This window comes from Macrotis lagotis, chromosome 5 (assembly GCF_037893015.1).
Source record: "Macrotis lagotis isolate mMagLag1 chromosome 5, bilby.v1.9.chrom.fasta, whole genome shotgun sequence".
NCBI lineage: Eukaryota > Metazoa > Chordata > Mammalia > Peramelemorphia > Peramelidae > Macrotis > Macrotis lagotis.
In genome coordinates, this window is record NC_133662.1 from 14,409,177 (window position 1) to 14,430,850 (window position 21,674).

The 21,674-nt window shown below is 38.3% G+C and overlaps 1 protein-coding gene across 3 annotated transcripts in view; it reads left to right on the forward strand.

Moving 5' to 3' along the window:
- Nucleotides 1-21,674, forward strand: part of DAAM2 (dishevelled associated activator of morphogenesis 2) — a 146,443-nt gene that overhangs the window by 91,231 nt on the left and 33,538 nt on the right. For all 3 annotated transcript variants that reach the window (XM_074236857.1, XM_074236856.1, XM_074236858.1), the window contains exons 3-14: nt 1,839-1,928; nt 5,862-5,936; nt 6,548-6,642; nt 8,015-8,348; nt 10,226-10,336; nt 13,107-13,210; nt 13,627-13,693; nt 14,602-14,719; nt 16,639-16,777; nt 17,853-17,911; nt 18,031-18,215; nt 18,773-19,075. In XM_074236857.1, the coding sequence (XP_074092958.1) occupies nt 1,839-1,928; nt 5,862-5,936; nt 6,548-6,642; nt 8,015-8,348; nt 10,226-10,336; nt 13,107-13,210; nt 13,627-13,693; nt 14,602-14,719; nt 16,639-16,777; nt 17,853-17,911; nt 18,031-18,215; nt 18,773-19,075 (1,680 nt within the window). The remainder of the gene's footprint in view (nt 1-1,838; nt 1,929-5,861; nt 5,937-6,547; nt 6,643-8,014; nt 8,349-10,225; nt 10,337-13,106; nt 13,211-13,626; nt 13,694-14,601; nt 14,720-16,638; nt 16,778-17,852; nt 17,912-18,030; nt 18,216-18,772; nt 19,076-21,674) is intronic.

Sequence of the window (21,674 nt, forward strand, 5' to 3'; positions counted from 1 at the left end):
TCTCAGGTATTATGTAAGGAACTGTAGCCTAAGACTCTAAAATTGAAAGCCATGGGGAAGGTTTTCAGACCTGATATTATGGGTCATAAGAGTCATTATAAAACTGCATGCTGTCAGGGCAATGGTAAATCAACACTTGAGGTGATGGGTAGGGGCTAGATTGATTTAGGAGTTTGGTGATGGTGACCATTTGGAACTATGTAAACACATTAACTACATTTGAGAAGTAAAATAACTAGCACTGAGAGATGGCTAAGTAGAAGAAAAGTTTAAGTCCTTAATTAGAAAAGGGTAGTCCATGGGCATCACATGTAAGAAATGGAATACATATAATAACCATTATTTTTTCTTTTGCTTTTGGATGCATGTCTTACTATCACCTCCCTTACATTTGGATAAAAATATTTCCTTATTTTCCTTATTACTCAGGGGCAGCTAGGTGGCCAGTGGATGGAGCACTGGCTGTAGAGTCAGGAAGATCTGAGTTCAAACATGACCTCTGACACTTACCAGCTGTGAGATCCTTGGCAAATCACTTAACCCTAATTGCCTCCAAAAATATATATATAGTTAGTTCCCTGTTATCTACTTGATATCTTTAGGTATGATAGTCATAATGTCTAAGAGAAAATAAAATTGACCTTTTTAAAATTTCATATGTATATGTATACATATATATTTTTAAACCAATTTTCATTCCCTTAATAATGTAAATGATACCTTCCCACCCACCCCCATCTTACCACTTAACAGTTGTACATTCTGGCTTCACAGTATCTTTCCAACCTTACTTCATGCTCTCTCCCTTCATATGTTCTATAATTCAGTGACTCATAATTTTCTGTTCTTGTCCTGTCCTCTCCGTGGCTTTGGTCATGCAGTCCTCAGAGAACTTACTATTTGGACCTTGAAAGAAGAGATTTCAACAGATAGAGATGGAGGGGAGTTTCAGCATGGAAGAGGGCACGAATATATAAATAGTATATGAAGGATGGAGGGAAAAATTTGGATGCAGGGCCATCAGTTAGAAAATGTTTATAAGAGTCTAGACAAAAGATGATGAGGACTTAAAATAGAGTAGAAAGAATTAAGATTCAGTTGTTGAGAGTAAGCAAGAAAAGGCACTTAATTGTTCCCAGATAAATATATACTTTAAATCTTACTCTGTATAGGAATTTTTTTAACAGGTATATGAATTAGCAGATTTTATATTTTGTTTTGATAGTTTTGTTTAAAAAGATAAAACATAATTTTAGACAGACATGCAATGTTAACTGTGACTCAGTCAACCATACCTTATATGAAGCTAGAGTGTTTGATCTGTGATTCTTTGGTTTAGGCCACTGTAAACTCTCATGATCAAAATTAACAATCACACACTTGGAAATGGAATTAATGAACTGGGAGGATTCTTTGAAGCCATCTACTCCAGTCATTCATTTTGCAGAGAAAGAAACCAAGATTGAAAGAGGTTCAGTTACTTGCACAAAGGTCACCTAGCTAAGCAAGTGGTAAAGTGAATGACCCACCTCAGTTTGTACCTTAGCTTTTCCATGAATCAGTATCATTCAGAAGGATAATTCTGCTATTTCATTGGAAGGAAGGAAGATGGTGATGCACATCTTCTAATGATGAAGGGAAATATTTGAGGGCGGGGAGGGATAGATATAAATATAGCTATGCACACAAGCATGCATGCACGTATGTGTGTGTGTGTATGTTTATAAAATAAGGCTGAGAAATGGGTGAGTAAAACTTCCTGTGGGGCTGAATTTTGCAATAGATTTCTGTATTTCTGATCACAATTTAGTTGCTTTTTTTCTTTGTCTCCCCTATAGGATGAGTTGGATCTCACAGACAAAAATAGGGAGGCCATGTTTGCACTGCCATTGGAGAAGAAATGGCAGATCTATTGCAGCAAAAAGAAGGTAACTATCTCTAACCTTCCTACCACCCCTTCTTTATTTCTAGTCTTTTGGATATCAGTTATTGGGATGGATTTTTTTATGTGAGAAAAGTCATTCATGCCATAGAGGTCCACGAATACAGGAAACAGACCATGTACTGTGGTTGGACAGATAGTGGATAGAGTACTGGTACTGGAAATCAGGAGGACTCTTCTTCCTTGGTTCAAATATAGCTTCAGATACTTACTAGCTTTGTGACCCTGGGCAAGTCACCTCACCCTGTTTGCCTCAGTTCTTGTAATACGAGCTGGAGAGAAATGACAAACCATTCAAGTATCTGCCAAGAAAATGCCAAATGGGATCATGAAGAGTTGGACAATGCTGAAATGACTATACAACTACAGATGGGATCCTGTAGGCCCAGGTTGACAAGCCATGGCAAAGGAGTTTTTCTGAAGCATTTTTGTTCTAATCACTCAATCAGAAATAACCATTTATCCTTCCTTACAAGGAGCTTACATTCTAAAAGGGGAGACGAGAACATATGAATGAATGACTAAATGAAACATTTATTACTTACTATATGCAGAGCACTGTGCTGATCTCTGGAAATCCAAATAGAAAATTAAGATAGTTTTTGTTTTCAAGAGGTTCACCTTTTAATGAGCGATAGATAGACAGATAGAAAGATGGTTGGATGGACAGATAGGCTGGCAGACAGATAGATGGATAAATAGATGGACAAATGGACAGACAGATAGGCAGACAGACAGAAAGACAGGCAGTGAGAGACAAGTAGATAGATGGGCAAATGGACAAACAGATAGAGAGATAAGACAGGCAGACAGAAAGAGAGATGAATAGATGGATGGTTAGATAACTACAGGTAGGATAAAGAATATAAATACAAATAGATTAGGAGATAGAGAGTGTGTGTGTGTGGGGGGGGGTGGAAATCAGTAAAGGTTTTATGTAGAGGGTGGTACCTAAGCTATATTAAGGGGAAAGAGAAGGTCTCTAGGAGATAAAAGGCAGCAGAGAGTATATTCCAGGCATGAGGGATTGCTAGTGCAAACATACAAAAACAGGAGATTACATTCTACATATGTTTAGAATGTGAGATTAAGTCCAATGACTCCAATAAGTTAGGTTGGAATCAGTGCAAAGCTTTCAAAGTTAAACAGAGGAATTTTTGTTTGCTGTTATAGGCAACAGGGAGCAATAGGAAATCACTGGAGTTGATTGAGTAAGGGAATGTCATGTGACCAAATCTATACTTAAGAAAAATCATTTTGGCTTCTCTATGTTAGATGGATTGAAGTGAAGAAATACGTCAGGAAGGCTAATTAGTTTTTTGCTAAAATATCAGAGAGGGGGTGGCTAGGTGGCGCAGTGGATAGAGCACTAGCCCTGGAATCAGGAGTACCTGAGTTCAAATTCGACCTCATGCACTTAATAATTACTTAGCTGTGTGGCCTTGGGCAAGCCACTTAACCCCATTGCCTTGCAAATAAAATAAAATATCAGAGAGGATTGATGAGGACCTGAATTAAGGTGACAACTATTTAGACATAAAGATAGAGTAAAAACAGCAAAGACTGACAATTGGTTAAAATTATTGAGCTTCACTATATATTGTCAGGAGAACAAATTCCAATTCATCCCTGCTTTCATGGAGGGACAATGAGATGATATACATACACTTCACAAATAGTTTCAAATCCTTTAAGAAGGAAGGTACCACTTCATTTTTTTTCATCTCTCATTAATTTTCTTTGCAATTATCTCTGTCTGCTCTTTATGTTTCTTTCTTCTCTATCTCCTGGTCTCTCATCCTTCTTCTTCCCCCCACTCCATCTTTTTCTGTCCGTGTCTCTTTTGCATATTGTCTCTTTCTACCCTCTATATTTCTATTGCTTATGTAGCTCTGAGGAAAGCACTCTGTAAATTGTAAAGCATCAGATGATTGAGTCATTATTATTATGCTTTCACTGTCTATTTCTTTTTCTTCATCTTTGTATTGTCTCATTTTTCTGGCCTCCTCTCTTTCTCCAGACCCAAACAGTAGTCATAAATGCATTCATGCCAACTTGGAGGGAAGCCTCTAAGTGGAGTACCCTAGGGATTTGTTCTTGGCCTTGACTTGTTCAACTTTTTAAATCAGTGAATTGGGTGAAGTGTTCATTTCATGCTTCCTGGATCAAAAATTAGTATAGGTGTCATTTTGCTTGGCAGCCAAGAACAAAAAAGATCTTGTCAGATTGGAACAATGGATTCAATCTTATAAGATGAAAACTCATAGAAATCAATCTAATATAGAGAAATATAAATAAATAAATATTAAGCTCCACATCTTACAAATAAACTGAACAAGCACAAATTGGGGGAGTCTTGGTTAGATAAAAATTCCTATGAATTCCTAATGAATTGTAGTGTAAGACAACCTAAAACAACAACACTAAGAAAAAACCTAATTGAATTTTAAGTTGCATAAATAGAGAGGCATAGTGTTCAGAATGATGGAAGTGGTGGTTCTCCTATAGTACACCTTGACCGCATCACATCTATAGTATAGATTGCAAGCTCCTTGAGTACAAAAACTGTCTTTTGCTTCTTTTTGTATTCTCTAGTGCTTAACATAGTTCCTGGCTCAGAGTAGGCACTTAATAAATGCTCATTGATTGTTTGATTTTTGTTGAGGATCAAATGTTAAGTCAATATATTTATTATTGTTGTCCATTCCTTCTAGTAATATCTGACTTTTCATGAGCCCATTTGGTGTTTTCTTGAAAAAACTGTAATAGTTTTTCATTTAATTATTTTACATTCCATCATTTTATCCTTGAAGAAATATAGACAAATAACCAAGGTCACACAGCTAGTAAGTTTCTGAGGTCAGATTTGAATTCGTCTTCCTGTCCCCTGGTCATGAAAGTCTTTAAAAAACAAAGAAGAGAACATGTATTTCAGTGGAAGTTGTAGAGGGAGAGAGATAGAGAGATTTTTAGGCTTGATTTAAGGAAAAGCTTACCAACAGTTAGAACTTATCAATCCTAAATAGAGATTTTTGGTCACTTAATGCTGTTTGCCTCAGTTTTCTCATCTTTGCCAAGAAAACCTCATATGGAATCATGAAGAGGAGGATATTACTGGGGCAGCTGGGTGGTACAGTGGATAGAGCACCAGCCCTGGAATCAGGAGGACTGAGTTCAACTTTGACCTCACACACTTAATAAGTACCTAACTGTGTGACTTTGGGCAAGTCACTTAATCCCATTGCCTTTAACCCTCCCCAAACCCCCCAACCCCCCCCAAAAGAGTAGGACATTACTGAAAAATGACTACACAAAGTCATCCTTTAACAAAAATCTTCAAGCAAAGTCTGTATGTATCTGGGGGGCAGAGAAATAATTCTTATTATCATATGATTGGACTGAGGTCCCTTCCAACTCTGATTCTTGCCCAAGGTCACATGGGCCCTAGTCTGCTGAGAAACATTTGTCTTCAGGAAAGAAAGTTATCTAGGGGCCTGGGAGTTTGACAAGACATCTTTGACAGTTTAAGCAAACTATGCATTTAGTGGGATCTGGAGGAGGCATCCAGGTTTTTTCTTGAGTACTACTTCCACCATGAATACTTTCTAGAACTTTACCCTAGGATCACAAGAGCCTCTCCCCTTCAACTTCATCTAATATTTTTCCTGTAACTCTCTAAGACAGTTATTGTGTAATAATCTATACTCAATGTATCTGTGTCAGAGTCTTATTCCCTAATATTGCCCCCTTAATAGATTAAGGGGAGAACAGAGACTGGATATTATCTAAAGATTGTCTCACTTTCAGTGCCTAGCCCTTAATAAATCTTTATTATATTGTATTCTTTTCACAAACCATTAATCCCCAAGTCAAATTTCTGACTTTCCATGAAGTTACACGAAATCTTTATTTGTTTCAGGAACAGGAGGACCCCAACAAATTGGCAACCAGCTGGCCAGATTATTACATTGACCGGATCAATTCCATGGCTGCTGTAAGTAGTCTCTTCTTCTTTTTAGGAAGTCCTAAAGATTCTCTGAAGAGATGCCTACCTGTCTCTAGCATTGATGGCACTCAATCCTTGCTTCATCCTAAACAGAATGTCTACCCTAAATCCTTCAGTGTGTTTTGGGTCTCTTACTCTGCCTCAGATATGAATACAAAATACAGGATGTTCTGAATGGGAAAACATTATCTGTGAACTGTCTGGATAGAGGGAGGCAAGGAGATGGATTAATAATAATAATAATAATAATAATAATAATAATAATAATAATAATGGCTAGCATTGGTATTTAATGTTTGCAGTACACTCTTCAAATGTTAACTTCACAGAACCTTATGAAGTAGGTACCTTTATCCCTATTTTGCAGACGAGGAAGTTGAAGCAGAGAGAGAGAGAGAGAGAGAGAGAGAGAGAGAGAGAGAGAGAGAGATGAAGTGTATCCTGAAGCAAAGATTCAAACTTAGATTTTCCTCAATTAAAGTCTAACACTCCAAGCTCCATCTTGCTGCCTAGTGCCAAGGCAGCAAGGTAGAGAAACCCTTCTCTCACCTTCCCCACAAATACACACCTTCTCTTCCTTCCACCTGCTTTCCCAACAGATGCAGACTCTATATGCCTTTGATGAAGAGGAAACAGAGATGAGGAACAAAGTTGTTGAAGACCTGAAGACAGCTCTTCGAACTCAACCCATGAGGTAACTCTGAGTTATCTCCCTTGAATCCAATCAAGGATCCTTGGATCCAATTCAGCTCCCATGCCTTCACTTCAGTTGGTGACTTTAGGGCATTGTAGTATCTTCTCTCTCCCCCCCCTCCACTCTACTCCAGCCCAGTTCCATTCCTCTCACTCTACCTCACTTCATACCATTCCAACACATTCTATTTCAGTTTACAATTCTTTGAATTTCTTGAGAAGTTGGGAGGCCGCCAAGGCTTAGGGCCCAGGCCTTAAGGGGCTGAAGAGGAGAGAAGTCTGAGAGGGGAAAACTACAGTAAACCACAAGTCCATGAAGGGCCATCTTGGGGGAAGGGTAGAGCAACTATTTTGGTTCCTTTGACAGCTAGGACAATAGAAGGCATTCAGGTTAAAGCTGGAAAGGATTTTCTGAAACAGAGCTAAGTCCCTACCAAGGGATGAGACAGGTTTCAGAGGCTCCTTTGGAAGATTTTGTAGACATCTTCCCCATAAACAAGCACACATTTATTAAGTTTTAGGCACTATGCTAGGCTCTGAGGATGCAAAGGAAATAAAAAGCCATCCCTGTCCTCAAGGGGCTTATATTATTACAACATAAGGATAAATAAATAAATACAAATTTTATACAGAGTACATGCAAAAAGTCAGAGATGGGGAGGCATTGGCAACTGGGGTTGGGGTGGATAGGAAAGGCCTTCTGCAGAAAAAGAATTTGAGCTGAGTCCAAAAAGAAGCCTGGGAAACTAAGATTCAGAGGTGATGGAGAAGATCAATCCAGACATGGAGGACAGCTAATTCAAAAGTTTGGAAACAAGAGATGGAGTGTTGCATGTAAAGAGGCCATGTGAAGTTGGCTTCTTCTTCAGTTGAGGAAATAAATAGACAGCCCATTGAATGAAGGCCAGCCTAAATATTCTGTGACGAGTTTCCCCTTTTTCTGCATTGAAAAGAGGACCAAGCAGCTGGGCAGGAAGTGGGGGGGGGGTGTTCTATCTGTCCTGTGGGTGATTTCCTCTATTGAGGCCCTTGATTCCTTCTGCCTTTCCTCTCTTCAACTTCTTGAATTTCCCAGATATTTCTGTTCTTATAGCTGAGGTTGTATTATCAGCAACAGGAGAGGAGACAGAAAAGAAAGTGAGGGAGTGAGAAGTGAGGGGCTTAATGAGTGGAGTCATAACCACTGATTTTTCCTTCCTCTAAGCCTATCATGGGCAGAGGATAAGGAGACACCAAACTAATCATTTCCTCTTTCCAACAAGAGCACAGAAATATACAGTTAGAGGTAAAAATGTGAAATGATATGTCATTGTATCTCATCTGTTCTCATATTTTCTCCCACTTCACACTGCTCCTTTTATCCCTGTCCCCAGATTTGTGACTCGATTCATTGAGTTGGATGGGTTGACTTGTCTCTTGAACTTCCTGCGGAGTATGGACCATGCCACCTGTGAGAGCCGAATCCATACATCCCTCATTGGCTGCATCAAGGCATTAATGAACAATTCCCAGGGCCGTGCTCATGTGTTGGCACAACCTGAGGGCATTAGCACCATTGCCCAAAGCTTGCGCACAGAGAACAGCAAAACCAAGGTGGCAGTGCTTGAGATCCTGGGCGCTGTCTGCCTGGTTCCTGGTGGCCACAAGAAGGTGCTCCAAGCCATGTTACACTACCAGGTGTATGCTGCTGAGAGGACCCGCTTCCAGGTGAGGAATACAAGATCCATATAGGGCATGAGGGGTTTTGTGTATGATAAACAAAAGGATGGGGGGAATGAGGAACCTTATTAGGAAAGAAATTAGGGCATATATAGAGATAAGTGTATGGATGGATGGAATGAGGGTCAAATGAATGACATTGTGTAAAGAAAATAGGGATATATCATCCAAGTGAGGAGGAAAAGAAGAGATAATAGAGGAAAGGATGAACTAGATATATCTCCAAGAGTTTGACTGGGAAAATAGACTACCTTTACAACTGTTGGTAATGATAGTAACAACAGTAACAATGTAGATTTCAAAATAGCCAATATATTCAACCAATAAACAATCCAGGTAATAGGACATCAACAGTTGTGGACTACAATTGTTCTGATATCATACTGATTCATACAACTTAATAATAATGTTAATGGGTATTGCTATACCAGATATTCATAATTTCTAAGTAATATGGAAAAAAAGGTTTCAAAATACAGAGAATAATAGAAGAAATCAAAACCATGTGGGAGGAGGAAGAGGTACATATGTATATCCTTGTATTAAGAATGCTTTCATCAAGTCTCTAGACAATGAGCTCACATCCCAATGATTTCATTTAAGTAAAAAAATAGAGTTTTTGCAATGATCCATCAACATCAAATATACAAGAATAAAAGCAGTCTAGAAACCTGTTCCAGGACTTTTTCTCAGCCAAAAAGATGAGAAGAATGAGATGTTGATAATAATAAGATGTATAATATTGGTATTAATTCTGCAATTTATAGTTTGCAAAGCACTTTTGCATTTTATTAAATTTTATTAATAACAAAACAATATATTTTATTAAAATTACATTTATATTATAAGCAGATAAGTAGTGCAGTGAATAGAGTGCTGGATCTCAAGTTGGAAAAACTTGAGTTTAAATTTGTCCTCCACAAGTTACTTCACCTTTGTTTATCTCAGCTTCCTTATCTGTAAAATGGGACTAATAATAATATTTGCCTTGTGAGGATACTTGTGAGGCTCTAGCAAGCTAATGATGATTAAAGCCCTTTGATCAATGTCTCACAATTAGTCAATGCTATATAAATGTTAGCTATTATTGTTTCACCTGGGCCTCCCAACCACTGTGTGGCAGATGTGACAGCTATTATTTTCCTCATTTTACAAATGAGAAAAAGGAGGTTCAGACAAGTAATGTGATTTCCCCATGGTTCCAGTTAATAAAAGACATAAGTGGGTTTGAACTTTGGTCTTTCTGATGCTAGGGGTCCATGCATCCCCCACTCTGCTGTCCTGCCTTTCATTGAAATTAAATTTTTCAAAGAATGTTCTGCTACATAGGAGGCTATATGCCAAGGATCTTAGAGATCACCAAGCATGTCATAGAATTTTGGACCACAGGAAACTGTCCAGGGTCTTAAGCAACTGATGTTTGTTTGCCTTGGTACCCAAGGCTTCAGTTTAACACCCTCTCAAAACTCAATTATGGCCTCCTTTTGATTTTGTTTTTGTCACGTGCCTGCTATGAAAAAGGACCTATGTTAGAAACTTAAGGGAACATACAAAAGAAATAAAAAAATTATTTCTGGCCTCAAGGAACTTACACTTAGATGGAAAACAGAATACAAACACATAGGAGTTTGATTTTTAAAAAATGATATATCAACATCATATGATACCATAACTGACAAAAGGAGATAAAATTTTGATCAGAATGAATCAAGATGGGTTTTAAGAGAGATTTCAGAGGAAGCAATGGGAAGTATGGGGATGGGGTGGTACATTCTAGGAGATTAGAATAGAATGAGCAATAGCAGGCATGGATGGAGGCAGGACTGGTAAGATTCTAAGGTCTCCTTTCCCTTCTCCCCTCCCAGACTTTGTTGAATGAACTGGACCGAAGCATGGGGCGCTACCGGGATGAAGTGAATCTGAAGACAGCCATCATGTCCTTCATTAATGCTGTCCTCAATGCTGGTGCTGGAGAAGTAGGTCATTCCCTTCCCCCTCCCCCTCCACACCCCTAGACTCTCCCAGAGATCAGTGACCTCTTAATTAGGTTCCTCCAACTTCCTTAGGAAATCCTGGAGTTGGGAAGGGGGCCAAAGTAGGGATTCTTGACTTCTGATTGGGCAATGTCTGTCACCACCATCACTAGAAAGTTTGTATTAACCTTCTTTCTGTAAGCTACAGAATTAAAATCTTGTTCTCTGAAATATAAGCACTTGAAGTATCAACGTGATAAAAGTAAAATATAAATAAAAAGTAAAATGTAAAACTGGAATCCCCAAGAGGGGAGGGTGCATCATATTATCATTATATCTGCTGTTGAATACTTTTAATGGTTGATATCAGCCAATAGTCAGTTGAAGAAATAAGATCTTATTTATATGAATTTGTTAATATTAGCTTTTTGCTTCTTTTAAGCAAAAATATTAAACTTCATTAAAGTCATTTAAGTCAATGAGTAAACAATTAAATATTTAGGCTTCAGAAATCTCAGTCCATGTTAAATGTCTTGAATTTCACAGCAGAGATCACTTTAAATGCTGTGACTGAAGTTTAACTTTTTACTTAAACTAACAAGTAATTATTCTTCACAGAGCAAGTATAAACAGTTCTTCTCTTCTATTAACATTAGTCAGAACAGGCCCAGAATAAAGTTTAAAATTTAAATGCATCAAGACCAGTTAAATTAGGGACCCATGTATAGTTAGGATAGAAGTTAAGGCCATAAGATCTCTTCTAATCAGTCCCAGAAGATAGCTAACTAGCTAGCTAGATGGATAGCTTAGATAATTAGATAGATGAACTAATTAATCCAGAAAAACTTCCTGAGAGAGGAGAGAGATCTGAAGTGCTATTTGAATAATAAAAGATGTCCAAAAGTTAACTAGAGCAAAGGGAGTAGATGTAAGTTATTATAGTGAGACAGTTTGGAGGGGAAGCTAGATGTATTAGAAAAATGAAAATGCTCTTATCTGAAGGGTCTAAAATGGAGAGAAATCCAGAAGGGGAGCAAAATTTAGTAGAAGTTTGAAGAATGAAGACTTAGTACTTGGGAAAATCTTGAAGAATAAGGGGTATTTGTTAATCTTTCAGAAGAACTTTCTGAGGTCTCGGTGATATTGCTACTTTTGAACTTAATTCTTAAGATTTCTCTTACTATAAACTCTGAACCTCCTGTTATCTTTATACCTTCTATTGTGTAATAATCCTTAGTACTCTTAGATCTCAGGTTAGATAGAGCTGGTCCCTGAGACTAACTGAAGCCTTAGGAACAAAGATATTAGAAAAGTAGATGAGAAGACCCAGAATTCTAAATGAAAAAAAAAAGCAACCAACTCAGGATCTCTTTTTTCCCCAGGATTGGTCTAAGAGCTTGGTACTGTTTTTTTTTCCACTCCCTTCCATATATATGACACCCAAACCAGTCTACCAGGACAATGTCAGAAGTGTGAGGGGTTTCTGATAGTGGCTTGTTTTTCTGAGGTTGATATTACTTAGCTCTCAGAAGCCCAGTATATAAACCAACTTTTAAAATTAGGCTAAGCCCAGGTTGTATAGCTAATATTCTATTATCTTTTATAGATTTTATATTCTATTTGTTCTATATTCTATTTAAAGGGCTTAGAAAAAATTGAATAAGATTTGCATCTCCTCTATCTCTACTCTGGGAGGAGTTTCCATGGAACTCTGTGACTTTTGGAGTGACAGAATATATATATATATACATACATACATACATGTATATATGTATATATATATATAAAATATATTTGTGTGTATATATATATATATAACAGGAAGTATTGTGGGATATTTCAAGAAAGTCAAGTCTTAAGGCATTTATTAAGTAGCTACTATATATCATGGTAGAAAAAAAGACAAAAGCCTTCACTTTGAAGGGGCTCACAGACTAATAGGGGAGACAACATGCAAACATGGTGTTGGGAGATGGGGTATCTTATTTGAAAAATAGCCAAGAGGTCACTGTCAAGGATTTTAGAGTAAGAGAAGTAGGATATAAGATGTCTAGAAAGGTAGGAAGGAGTTAGGTTATGAAGAGCTTCATAAAACAAATAAGATTTTATATTTGTAACTGGAGGCAATAGGGAGCCACTGGAATTTATAGATTAGGGGAAAGAAATGCCCTTAGGAAGATCAAATTGATAGTTGAATAGAGGATGAATTAGAGGGAAGAGAGACTTGAAGCCTGGAGACCAATCAGAAGGCTATTTCAATAGTCTAAGGATAAAGTAATGAGTGGCTGCATCAAGTTGATGTCATTGTCAGATGGGAGAAGCAGGAATATAAAAAAAGACATTATCAAAGTAAAATTCTCTAGACTGGAATTGGCAACAGATTGAATATGGGGCCCATGGATAGGCAGGATAGAAGTTAAGGTGCTGATCTCTTGTCTTACCAATTCAAGAAAATAGATAGATGGATGGACGAATGGATAGATGGATGGATGGATGAATGGATGGATGGATGGATGGATGGATGGATGGATGGAAGGATGGATGGATGGATAGATGGATGGATGGATAGATGGATAGATGAATTATTTAATCCAGAAAATCTTCCTGAGAAAGGAGAGAGATCTGAGATGAAAAGTACATGAAGAGCTAAAGAAAGCATTAAGAGATGGTGACTTTCTAATCTAGCCAATGAAATAAATGCTTCTTTACTGATTCTGCTCCCTGTTCCATTCCACCCCCATCCCAATTCCACCCCATCCCAATTATCTTCAAGGATAATCTGGAGTTTCGGCTACATCTTCGATATGAGTTCCTAATGTTGGGAATACAGCCTGTGATTGACAAACTTCGGAGACATGAGAATGCCATATTGGACAGGTAGGGATAAGAAGGAGGATTTTTTAAAGTGGGAGAGGAGGCCTAAGAATAATGAACTCAGGATGGTGGGGAGAAGACAAAAGTATCAACCCAAAGAGAGTAGGCCAAGAATAGGTATTGATTATAAGGGAGGACTTCTAATAGTGGGAAGGACAGGGACAGATTTATGGTATCCAGAAGAAGCTACACTTCACAGATTTCCTAGGTCAAGACTTAAAGGTTTTTTAAAACCTCTTTAGTTTCTCTTCTGCTTGGTCCCTCCTCCAGAGAAAGGTAAACATTCCCTGCTCATCTATGTGGAAGAGGAAAAGAGTAAGTGCTTGGTTGAAAGGGGTGTTTTGATCTAATCTAACTTTGATTTCCTTGCTGTGAGATGCTGCTCAGTTTGTGACATTCTCTATCTTTTCCTTGCCTAGGCATTTAGACTTCTTTGAGATGGTCCGGAATGAGGATGACTTGGAATTAGCCAGAAGGTTTGACATGGTGAGATCCACCAGGATTCAGTTCAAACATAATGCATATGAACTCTACCAGTGGCTTCCCTAGAGGCCCCCGTGGGATGGTGCTCCAAAGTGGGCATTCTAGATAGAGCATTATCAGTATTCTTATTTCTAGGATGCTGAAAATGTCCAGATTCTTCCAGAACCCTCTGTAGAATTAACATGTGTCCACAGGCCCTAGTCCTCAAAGGAAAGAAGGCATAGATAGAATCAGCCCTATATTACCTATGACTTCTTTATGAATTCTCAATATCATGGGTGACTGATAAATAACAGAACTCTTTTGGGATATATATCCCTGTCATCATCTGAATTGAATTTAAAGAAATGTATTCTCATTTTAATATTCACCTCAGCAAAATATAGGGACAAGGTAGGCTCTGGACCTGTGAAAATGGGTGTAGGTAAAGCCAGGGAAACCTACCAATATAGGTTAGTACCTTCTTTGCAATTTAAATCCTTAAGAGAACTGCTCACCAAACTGAAAGGTTCTGCCAATTATCCAGGATCACACAGCCTGGATGGGCAGAATTCTAGCCAAACATAATTAACACCATAAAAATATATGATAAATTTCCAAACCAAATATATGATAAATTCCCAAAAGGAAGAATTTTCTGTTTATATTATTATTCATGACAATATTCCTCAGACCACCAACAGTTATGATCTCCTTTCCTTATGTCTAGGTAGATAGTGAGGAGTGAGATCTGTTGTTATTTATAATGAGATATTTGGGGACATGAGAGACAGGAGGAGACTCTGGATGAGAGAGGGTATCTCAGAGTTCTTTGAATTAAGAATCAAAGACTTTTCCCTTCTCTTCTTCCATATTTCTCTATCTTCCTTGAATTCCCCATTCATTTGTTCCTTTCTTTGTATTTCCATCAGGTACATGTTGATACCAAGAGTGCATCCCAGATGTTTGACCTGATCCAGAGGAAGCTGAAGCATACAGAAGCATATCCCTACCTGCTTTCCATGCTACAGCACTGTTTACAGTTGCCTTGTAAGTCCTTTATCCCCTTACTCCATCAGGAAAGGCCTCAGACATCTAACTTTAGGGAGATCTCTAAAGAGGGGCCTTTTTAAAGAAGTATTTTCACAAGTGTGGGTCATGGGGAAGACAATTTTTTTTTCTGGGAGACCAGGTCAGATCAAACCAGAAGCTCAAACTACTTTCTCATTCTTGGGGAAAGGAAAATATGGTTCAGGGTAGGACCCTTACTCTAATCCTGATTACTGTCTGTAGGACCTAGACCCTTAGACTTAAAGAAGACCAACAAGGAACATTTTGATCTTTTCTTTTTAATCTGTTTTCCTATTTTTGATTGTCATACTGTCCATTTTCTTGGGCAGTTTCCAATTTGGAAAGAAAGAACATTTATGCTGGATAAACAGGGCAGATCTTAATAAAATTATTTTTTTCTCCCATTATTACCAATTTTACCATTTTGTTTTCTCTTGTTCACCTTTTTCCCTATCCACAAACTTTTGTCTTCATCATTTGTAGAGCTATTCTAAGACTTCTAAGACACAATCTTTGTGATTATTATTCTCCTCTGAAGTCATAAAGACATGAAAAGAAGAAATGGGTATTAGTTGCCATAATAGAACTTTAAGTTAGATATAAGACAGAAACTTTTTCCTTGTGGATTATTGGCACAAGAGTGGTTAACCAAGAGAGAGAGTGTGTATATAATATAGACATTTTCTCCTACTTGCATTTAAGTATATGTAAGATATATTCCATGCATGAAAACCTCTGATTTTCCCTCTTATCTCATTTTCTTTGAGGAAAGAAGCATATAACAAATAAGAAAAATAACCTACAGCAGGTAGAGAAAGGGAGGACTATAGGAAAAGGATGTGAAGGAAGGAATCTGGCATTTCTTCTTTCCTAAAAGGGTTGATAGAAGAAGTGGGAGGTCCCTCTATGCCCTTCCTGGAACTTGCTTTCTAGGGTGATTTTTGGTCCCATAAGTCCCATGTGGGACACTAGGAATGAATCTGTATATTCTTTGCAGCAATTGGACTTTGATATCATGGCCCACTCCATCCCTGAGATTCTGTGTTATGGCACACTCTATCCCTAGTCTTCATGGCCAGTATCCCCAAGGTTGCTTTTGTCCTGTGGTTACTAGAAGGGTCCTCTCACTCAAAGAAGGACACTAAATGACCCTCTCATAAATGGTGTGGAGAGCGAGGGGGGGGGGGTGGGAACCCAACACATTAAAACAGCAACAACAGCACAAATTTCCATACATCCAGTGAGACCAAGTTGGGGTAGAACTGAGTGACTAAAAACAGTGGTCCTTGAACAAAAAAGACAGCATCTTTGCCTTTATAGTTTAAAGGCATCTCCTCAGGAATGTCTTTCCTGAATAACACTACTCATTCTCCATCCCACAGCACAGCCAATGACCCCTACTCTTTTGTAATATTGTGTAATATATCTCTCTCAATTGTCTGATCTTATGGAGTAGTGGCATGAATAATTCAAAGCACAATCTACTCATTTTTATTTTCCTTTGGAAATTCATTATGTATCATGAAAATTTTTGTAATCAGTTCACCATTCTAAATATACTTTCCTTTGGAAAATGTGAAAATGAATTTTTCTTGTCTGAACATACACTTAACAGGGAAGCTAGCCTCAGTTAAGGGAATGGTGTGAGCCAGACCTGGGGATTTAAGATTCCACAGCAGATAAATCCCCCAATTTGGAGTTGATTAGATATATGAATTTCTGGAAGCTATATATTTTTCTGATCTCCCCCATTAGATTGAGAATTTCTCCAAAGTGCAGACTACATCTCCTTCTTCAGTTGGGAGCTGTGTCTGCTCTTTACTCTGTGTCTCAGGCTATGATACCCAGGCCCTAGCCACTGGGGCTTAGTAAAGACACAGTGACTGCCTTGCCTTCAGATAAGCGGAATGGTGGGAGCATCCATCATTGGCAGCTCCTTGATCGGATCCTCCAGCAGATCGTCCTACAGGATGAGAGGGGCGTGGACCCTGATTTGGCACCCCTGGAGAACTTCAACGTCAAAAATATCATCAAGATGTGAGCAGCAGTGACTCTTCTTCCTTCCTTCTTCTTCCTACCCCTCTCTATCCCTTCCATCCATGAAACCTTCACTTTCTTTCCCCCCCCCTCCGAAAGCCAGCAACCTCCAAGTAGTCTATAGAAGGTTAATTGACTCTCGATTATCCACTTTGAGGTTTATTCACAACAATTACTTAATTTCAGAGACTGACTTCCTTATTACCTCCCCACCCAATGTATTTTTGGGTGCCATTTCTACACCACCAATCAATATTTATTCAAATAACATTTATTTTAGTATCAGCCTGAGCCAAATATCAATTACTTAAAATAATTCATGCTGTGTATTTTGAAGCCAAGTAGAAATGGTTATTTTAATTGTCCAGAGTTTTGAATTATTTTGTGCCACACTTCTCATTAGCACAGATAATCGAGAGTTTGCTGCATTTCTCTATTTCGAAAACTTAATCAAAATGACCCACATTATTGGGGATTGAGGAAGATAGAGGACAATTCCCTCAAGTCTCTAAGCATGGAAGTTGAGAATTTGGCCCTTCGTCAGGGCCAAAAGACTAGCATCTCTGCCCATAACAGTTTCCCTATCCCCTCCCCCAATCATCCTGACTCCAGCTAACATGGGAAACAGAGGGTGGGATATTAAAAAAATTTGTAGGGGAGAACAGGTGAGAGTAGAACTAAGATAACCATTTCTAGTTACTGTGTAACCTTGGGCAAGTCACTTTATCTTTTGGGACCTTACTTGCATGGTTTATAAATGAGAGCGTTGGGCTAGATGATTTTCAATATTCTTCCTGATTCTAATCTTTTAGAATACTGTGAGTTGAATGAGTTAATGAAAATTTGATGCAAAATGGAACCTAAGGAGAATGGATTAGGAAATCAGATGACCGGTTTGGGGGGATTGTGTAAACAGTTTAGGGGAAAGGAGGTAGGTTGAAGAGAAAGAAACTGGTCTGGTTGGAATGGAGAACAAGCTAGAGGAGTCAAAGGGACAGAATAAGGTTGTGTAGATGTAGTGGAAGAGATGAGTCTGGAAGATTGTCAGCAAATGAAAGATAATTTCTTTCCACAGGCTTGTCAATGAAAATGAAGTGAATCAATGGAGAGATCAGGCTGAGAAATTCCGAAAAGGTAAATAATTCTGTCCAGGCCTGTTTTGTTCCTTCCCACCCCAGTCACTTCATATTTCAGAATCCTTCTTGTCATGATCATAACCACCTCTCCCTTGCTGGTCCTCCTTGCTCCCCTAGAGCACACGGAGCTGGTGATCCGGCTAGAAAGGAAGGAGAGAGAATGTGAGACCAAAACTATGGAGAAAGATGAGATGATGAAGACTCTGAACAAGATGAAGGACAAGCTGGCCCGAGAGTCCCAGGAGCTACGGCAAGCTCGGGGACAACTGGCAGAATTGTTAGCTCAGATTAATGATTTCTTGGTATGAGTTTTAGTCTGTTACATCCCTTTCAACACACACCTAGGTCATATGCATGCAACAGAGTTTTGAAGGTCTGGGATTGGAGATGAGAAAGACAGTGTGCCTGGTCTCAGTGAGGAGACTGATTACCATTGTTTGTGTGTGTGTGTGTGTGTGTGTGTGTGTGTGTGTGTGTGTGTGTGTGATGGGGTAGTAGGTTTGGAAAACCTAAAACTGAGGAAAAGAGTGAAGTAAGCTTGCAGATAACAAATGGGGTACATTGAATATATACAACTTCATATTAGGCTGTGACTCTTTAACTATGAATATCCTATATCTGTGTTTATAGATGTGCCTGTCTTTGGGTATGTGGGTATTTGTTGGATCTCTAAAGAGAGATGTGAGAGTAAGGGTGAATGCAGGAGTAAGGTCAAGGTTTAAAGAGAAAAGAAAGAAAATGATGAAAGGGTGGGTATAAAGTTATAGATGGGAGTGAGTAAGAGATGCAAAGGCAGAAGTGAAGTTAGGAGGGTCATGAATACTGCTGATGGTTATTTTGATTACCTTTTGTCTTTCAGCCCACGGGTGCTGTGTCTCCCCCTCCTCCTCCAGGAGGCCCCTTCTCCCTCCCATCCCCTAAGAACTCCACTGATTTACCTCCACCCCCACCTCCTCTGCCTTTTTCCTGCAACCCTCCACCCCCACCCCCACCTCTTCCACCTGGTGGACCTCCCCCTCCTCCAGGGGCACCCCCTTGCTTTGGCATGGGGATGCCCCCTTCTCTAGCCTCTCTCTCTAGCAGCTGCACCACCCTCAGGAAGAAGTGTGTCCCACAGCCTTCCCATCCTCTAAAGTCTTTCAACTGGGTAAAGTTGAATGAGGTGAGCAAAGGGTCCTGAATTACTATTGTATACTTTACCCTGAAAACTTATTCATTGAATATCCACAGTCTGCAGAGGCCTGAATCAGGTGTTTTGAGGGGATATGAAGGGAAGAGGAAGTATTATTTTGAGCTGTCCCCTTAACTGGGGTGTTATGATACATGAGAAAGACTTAAGAAAATTATTAGCAAAGCAAAATAGAAACAAGAGAAAAATACTATAGCGAAAATTAAATGATTAGGTTCTAACAGGACAAGGAATAATATAATCAGAGCTTGGTGAGTTAATTAGAGAACATGTCCTATGGGGCACTAAGTTTAAATTTGACTTTTAAGTAGGTGATACACATGGAGAAAAGGAAAGAGAGCTTCCTGAGTAGGGAAGTTAATTTGTTTGCAGTCTCAGGTGAAGAATAAGCAAGGAATACACGTTTTAGACATGAAATGACTAATACTTATCAGGAGAATGAAATATAATTGCAAATGGAGAATTCTTACTAAGAGAATAGTAGAGAAATAATAGTCAATAAACATTTATTAAGTACTTTCTATCATTCTAGAGGCAATACTGTTGTCAGTAATGTGGTGGATTGTTTGAAAGTCTCCAGCAGTTCACTTTTTATTAATAATAATACCCAACTGTGTCTACAAAGATTCAGCACATCTAACTCACTTTTCAGCTGGAAATCATGAGTTGATATTCCAGTCATTTCTTTCTTTTTTTACCTTGTGGGACAATGGGGTTAAGTGACTCACCCAAAATCACCAACTAGTAAAGCATCAAGTGTCTGATACCGGATTTGAATTCAGGTCCTCCTGACTCTAGTGTGGAACTCTATTCAATCCACCACCTAGCTGCCCCTCATTCATTTCTTTGATAGACACAAACACCCACCCATATTCTTACACACACACCCCCAATCCCCTCCCCTTACACCCCTATCTTACCATCTTGGTTATTTTCTCCCCATTATGAACTCTTTATAAATGTCTTCAATCCACATAAGAAGAAAAGGGACGCTTCTCTGCTCCATTTAAGATCTAGAAACAATTAATAGAATTGAGTCCTTTGGTCAAAAAACATTTATTAAGGATTTACTGTCTAACAAATACTAAATGCTGGGAACTTTAAAAGCATGTTCCTACCCTCCAGGAACTCACAATTTAATGATGAGTGACTTTAGATGACTTTCAGTTACATCCTCAGAATAGGGAATTACAATTGACTGCCCATAAATATACAATGAATATACAATGAATAGTTGCAAATAACTGAATACATATTATCATTTAACTAGTGGTTGCTAATAGCTGAAACTAATGATGACCATTACCTAAAATCCATTGGTATATATTCGTAATTGTGTTGTACCTTATACCCGCATTTATAACTAGGAATGTTTTCACTTGCAGCAAAAACAACTGGGGTGAGAAGGGAGGGTATGTGTAGAGGATGACCTGATGAGTGGGTTGAATGGCCAGGGAGACTATTTTATTATAGTATTATGAATGTGTATGGTTAGTGGGGACAGCTATCTCCTGGACAATCTATACTGGAGAGGTGGAGGATCATAGAGACAGCAACTGCCAGGAAAGGGAGCATACCTCACAGGTTGTTAGTGACCTAGACAAAGCCGTATTTACCCCAGGCAAGTTTGGGCCCTCTTTATTTAAGAAAGCTGCCACTGAATCAAAGTAGTAATCAGTTACAGATGGAGAATTGAATGTCCCTAAAAGAAAGCAAGTAGTCTGGCCACCAGCATAAACAGATCATAAAATCACAAAATTTTGAAACTGGAAGGAATTCTTAGAGAACATTTATAGAAGATATTTACAGATGAGGAGAATAAAATGCTCAGCTATTTACTGAGATTTGTTAATTTTAAGTCATTCAATAGATATTATTAAGCACTGATTGTATGTAAGGTTACATTAGTTGCTAAAAAAAGTACAGTATAAAAAAGAATAAATGGTCCTTCCCCACAAGGGGGTTATTGTCTCATAAAAATACTGGACTAGGAGCCAGGAAACCTGAGTCTAGTACTTAAGCTGTCAATAACTGGCTAGATGACTTGAGCAAATGACTACAATTCTTCAACTGTCTTTTTCCTCTGGTCACTGAGGAGAATGGATGAGATGAAGTCATCTTATCCATATAAGTAATTTAATAGGACAGACAATGCATAAAGGAATACCCTGTATTTAATAAATACCTATATGTATTTAAAAAACTGAAGTAGTTAATAATTGAACTCCTTCTACTCTTAAGTTTGTAAATAAAATACAATAATAAGAAAATTTCTAAAATTTAGGAAAAGTATCTCTCATAATCATCTTTGTGTAGTAGAAGGAATACTGGATTTTCAGTTCAACTCTTGGCTTTTGTTATTTACAACTTACAATTTAATGTGACTTTAGGTCAATTTAACTCTCTGGGCCTCAGTTTCCTCAATTGTACAATGTGAGTGTGATAATAGATGATACTAAATCTATGATTTTATGATGTCTAATTCCAATTCTGTAACAAATGAGAGATAGTTGTTGATGGATGAGAAAATAAACTACATCCTATGACCAGCAGAACTGAACAAAACATTTTT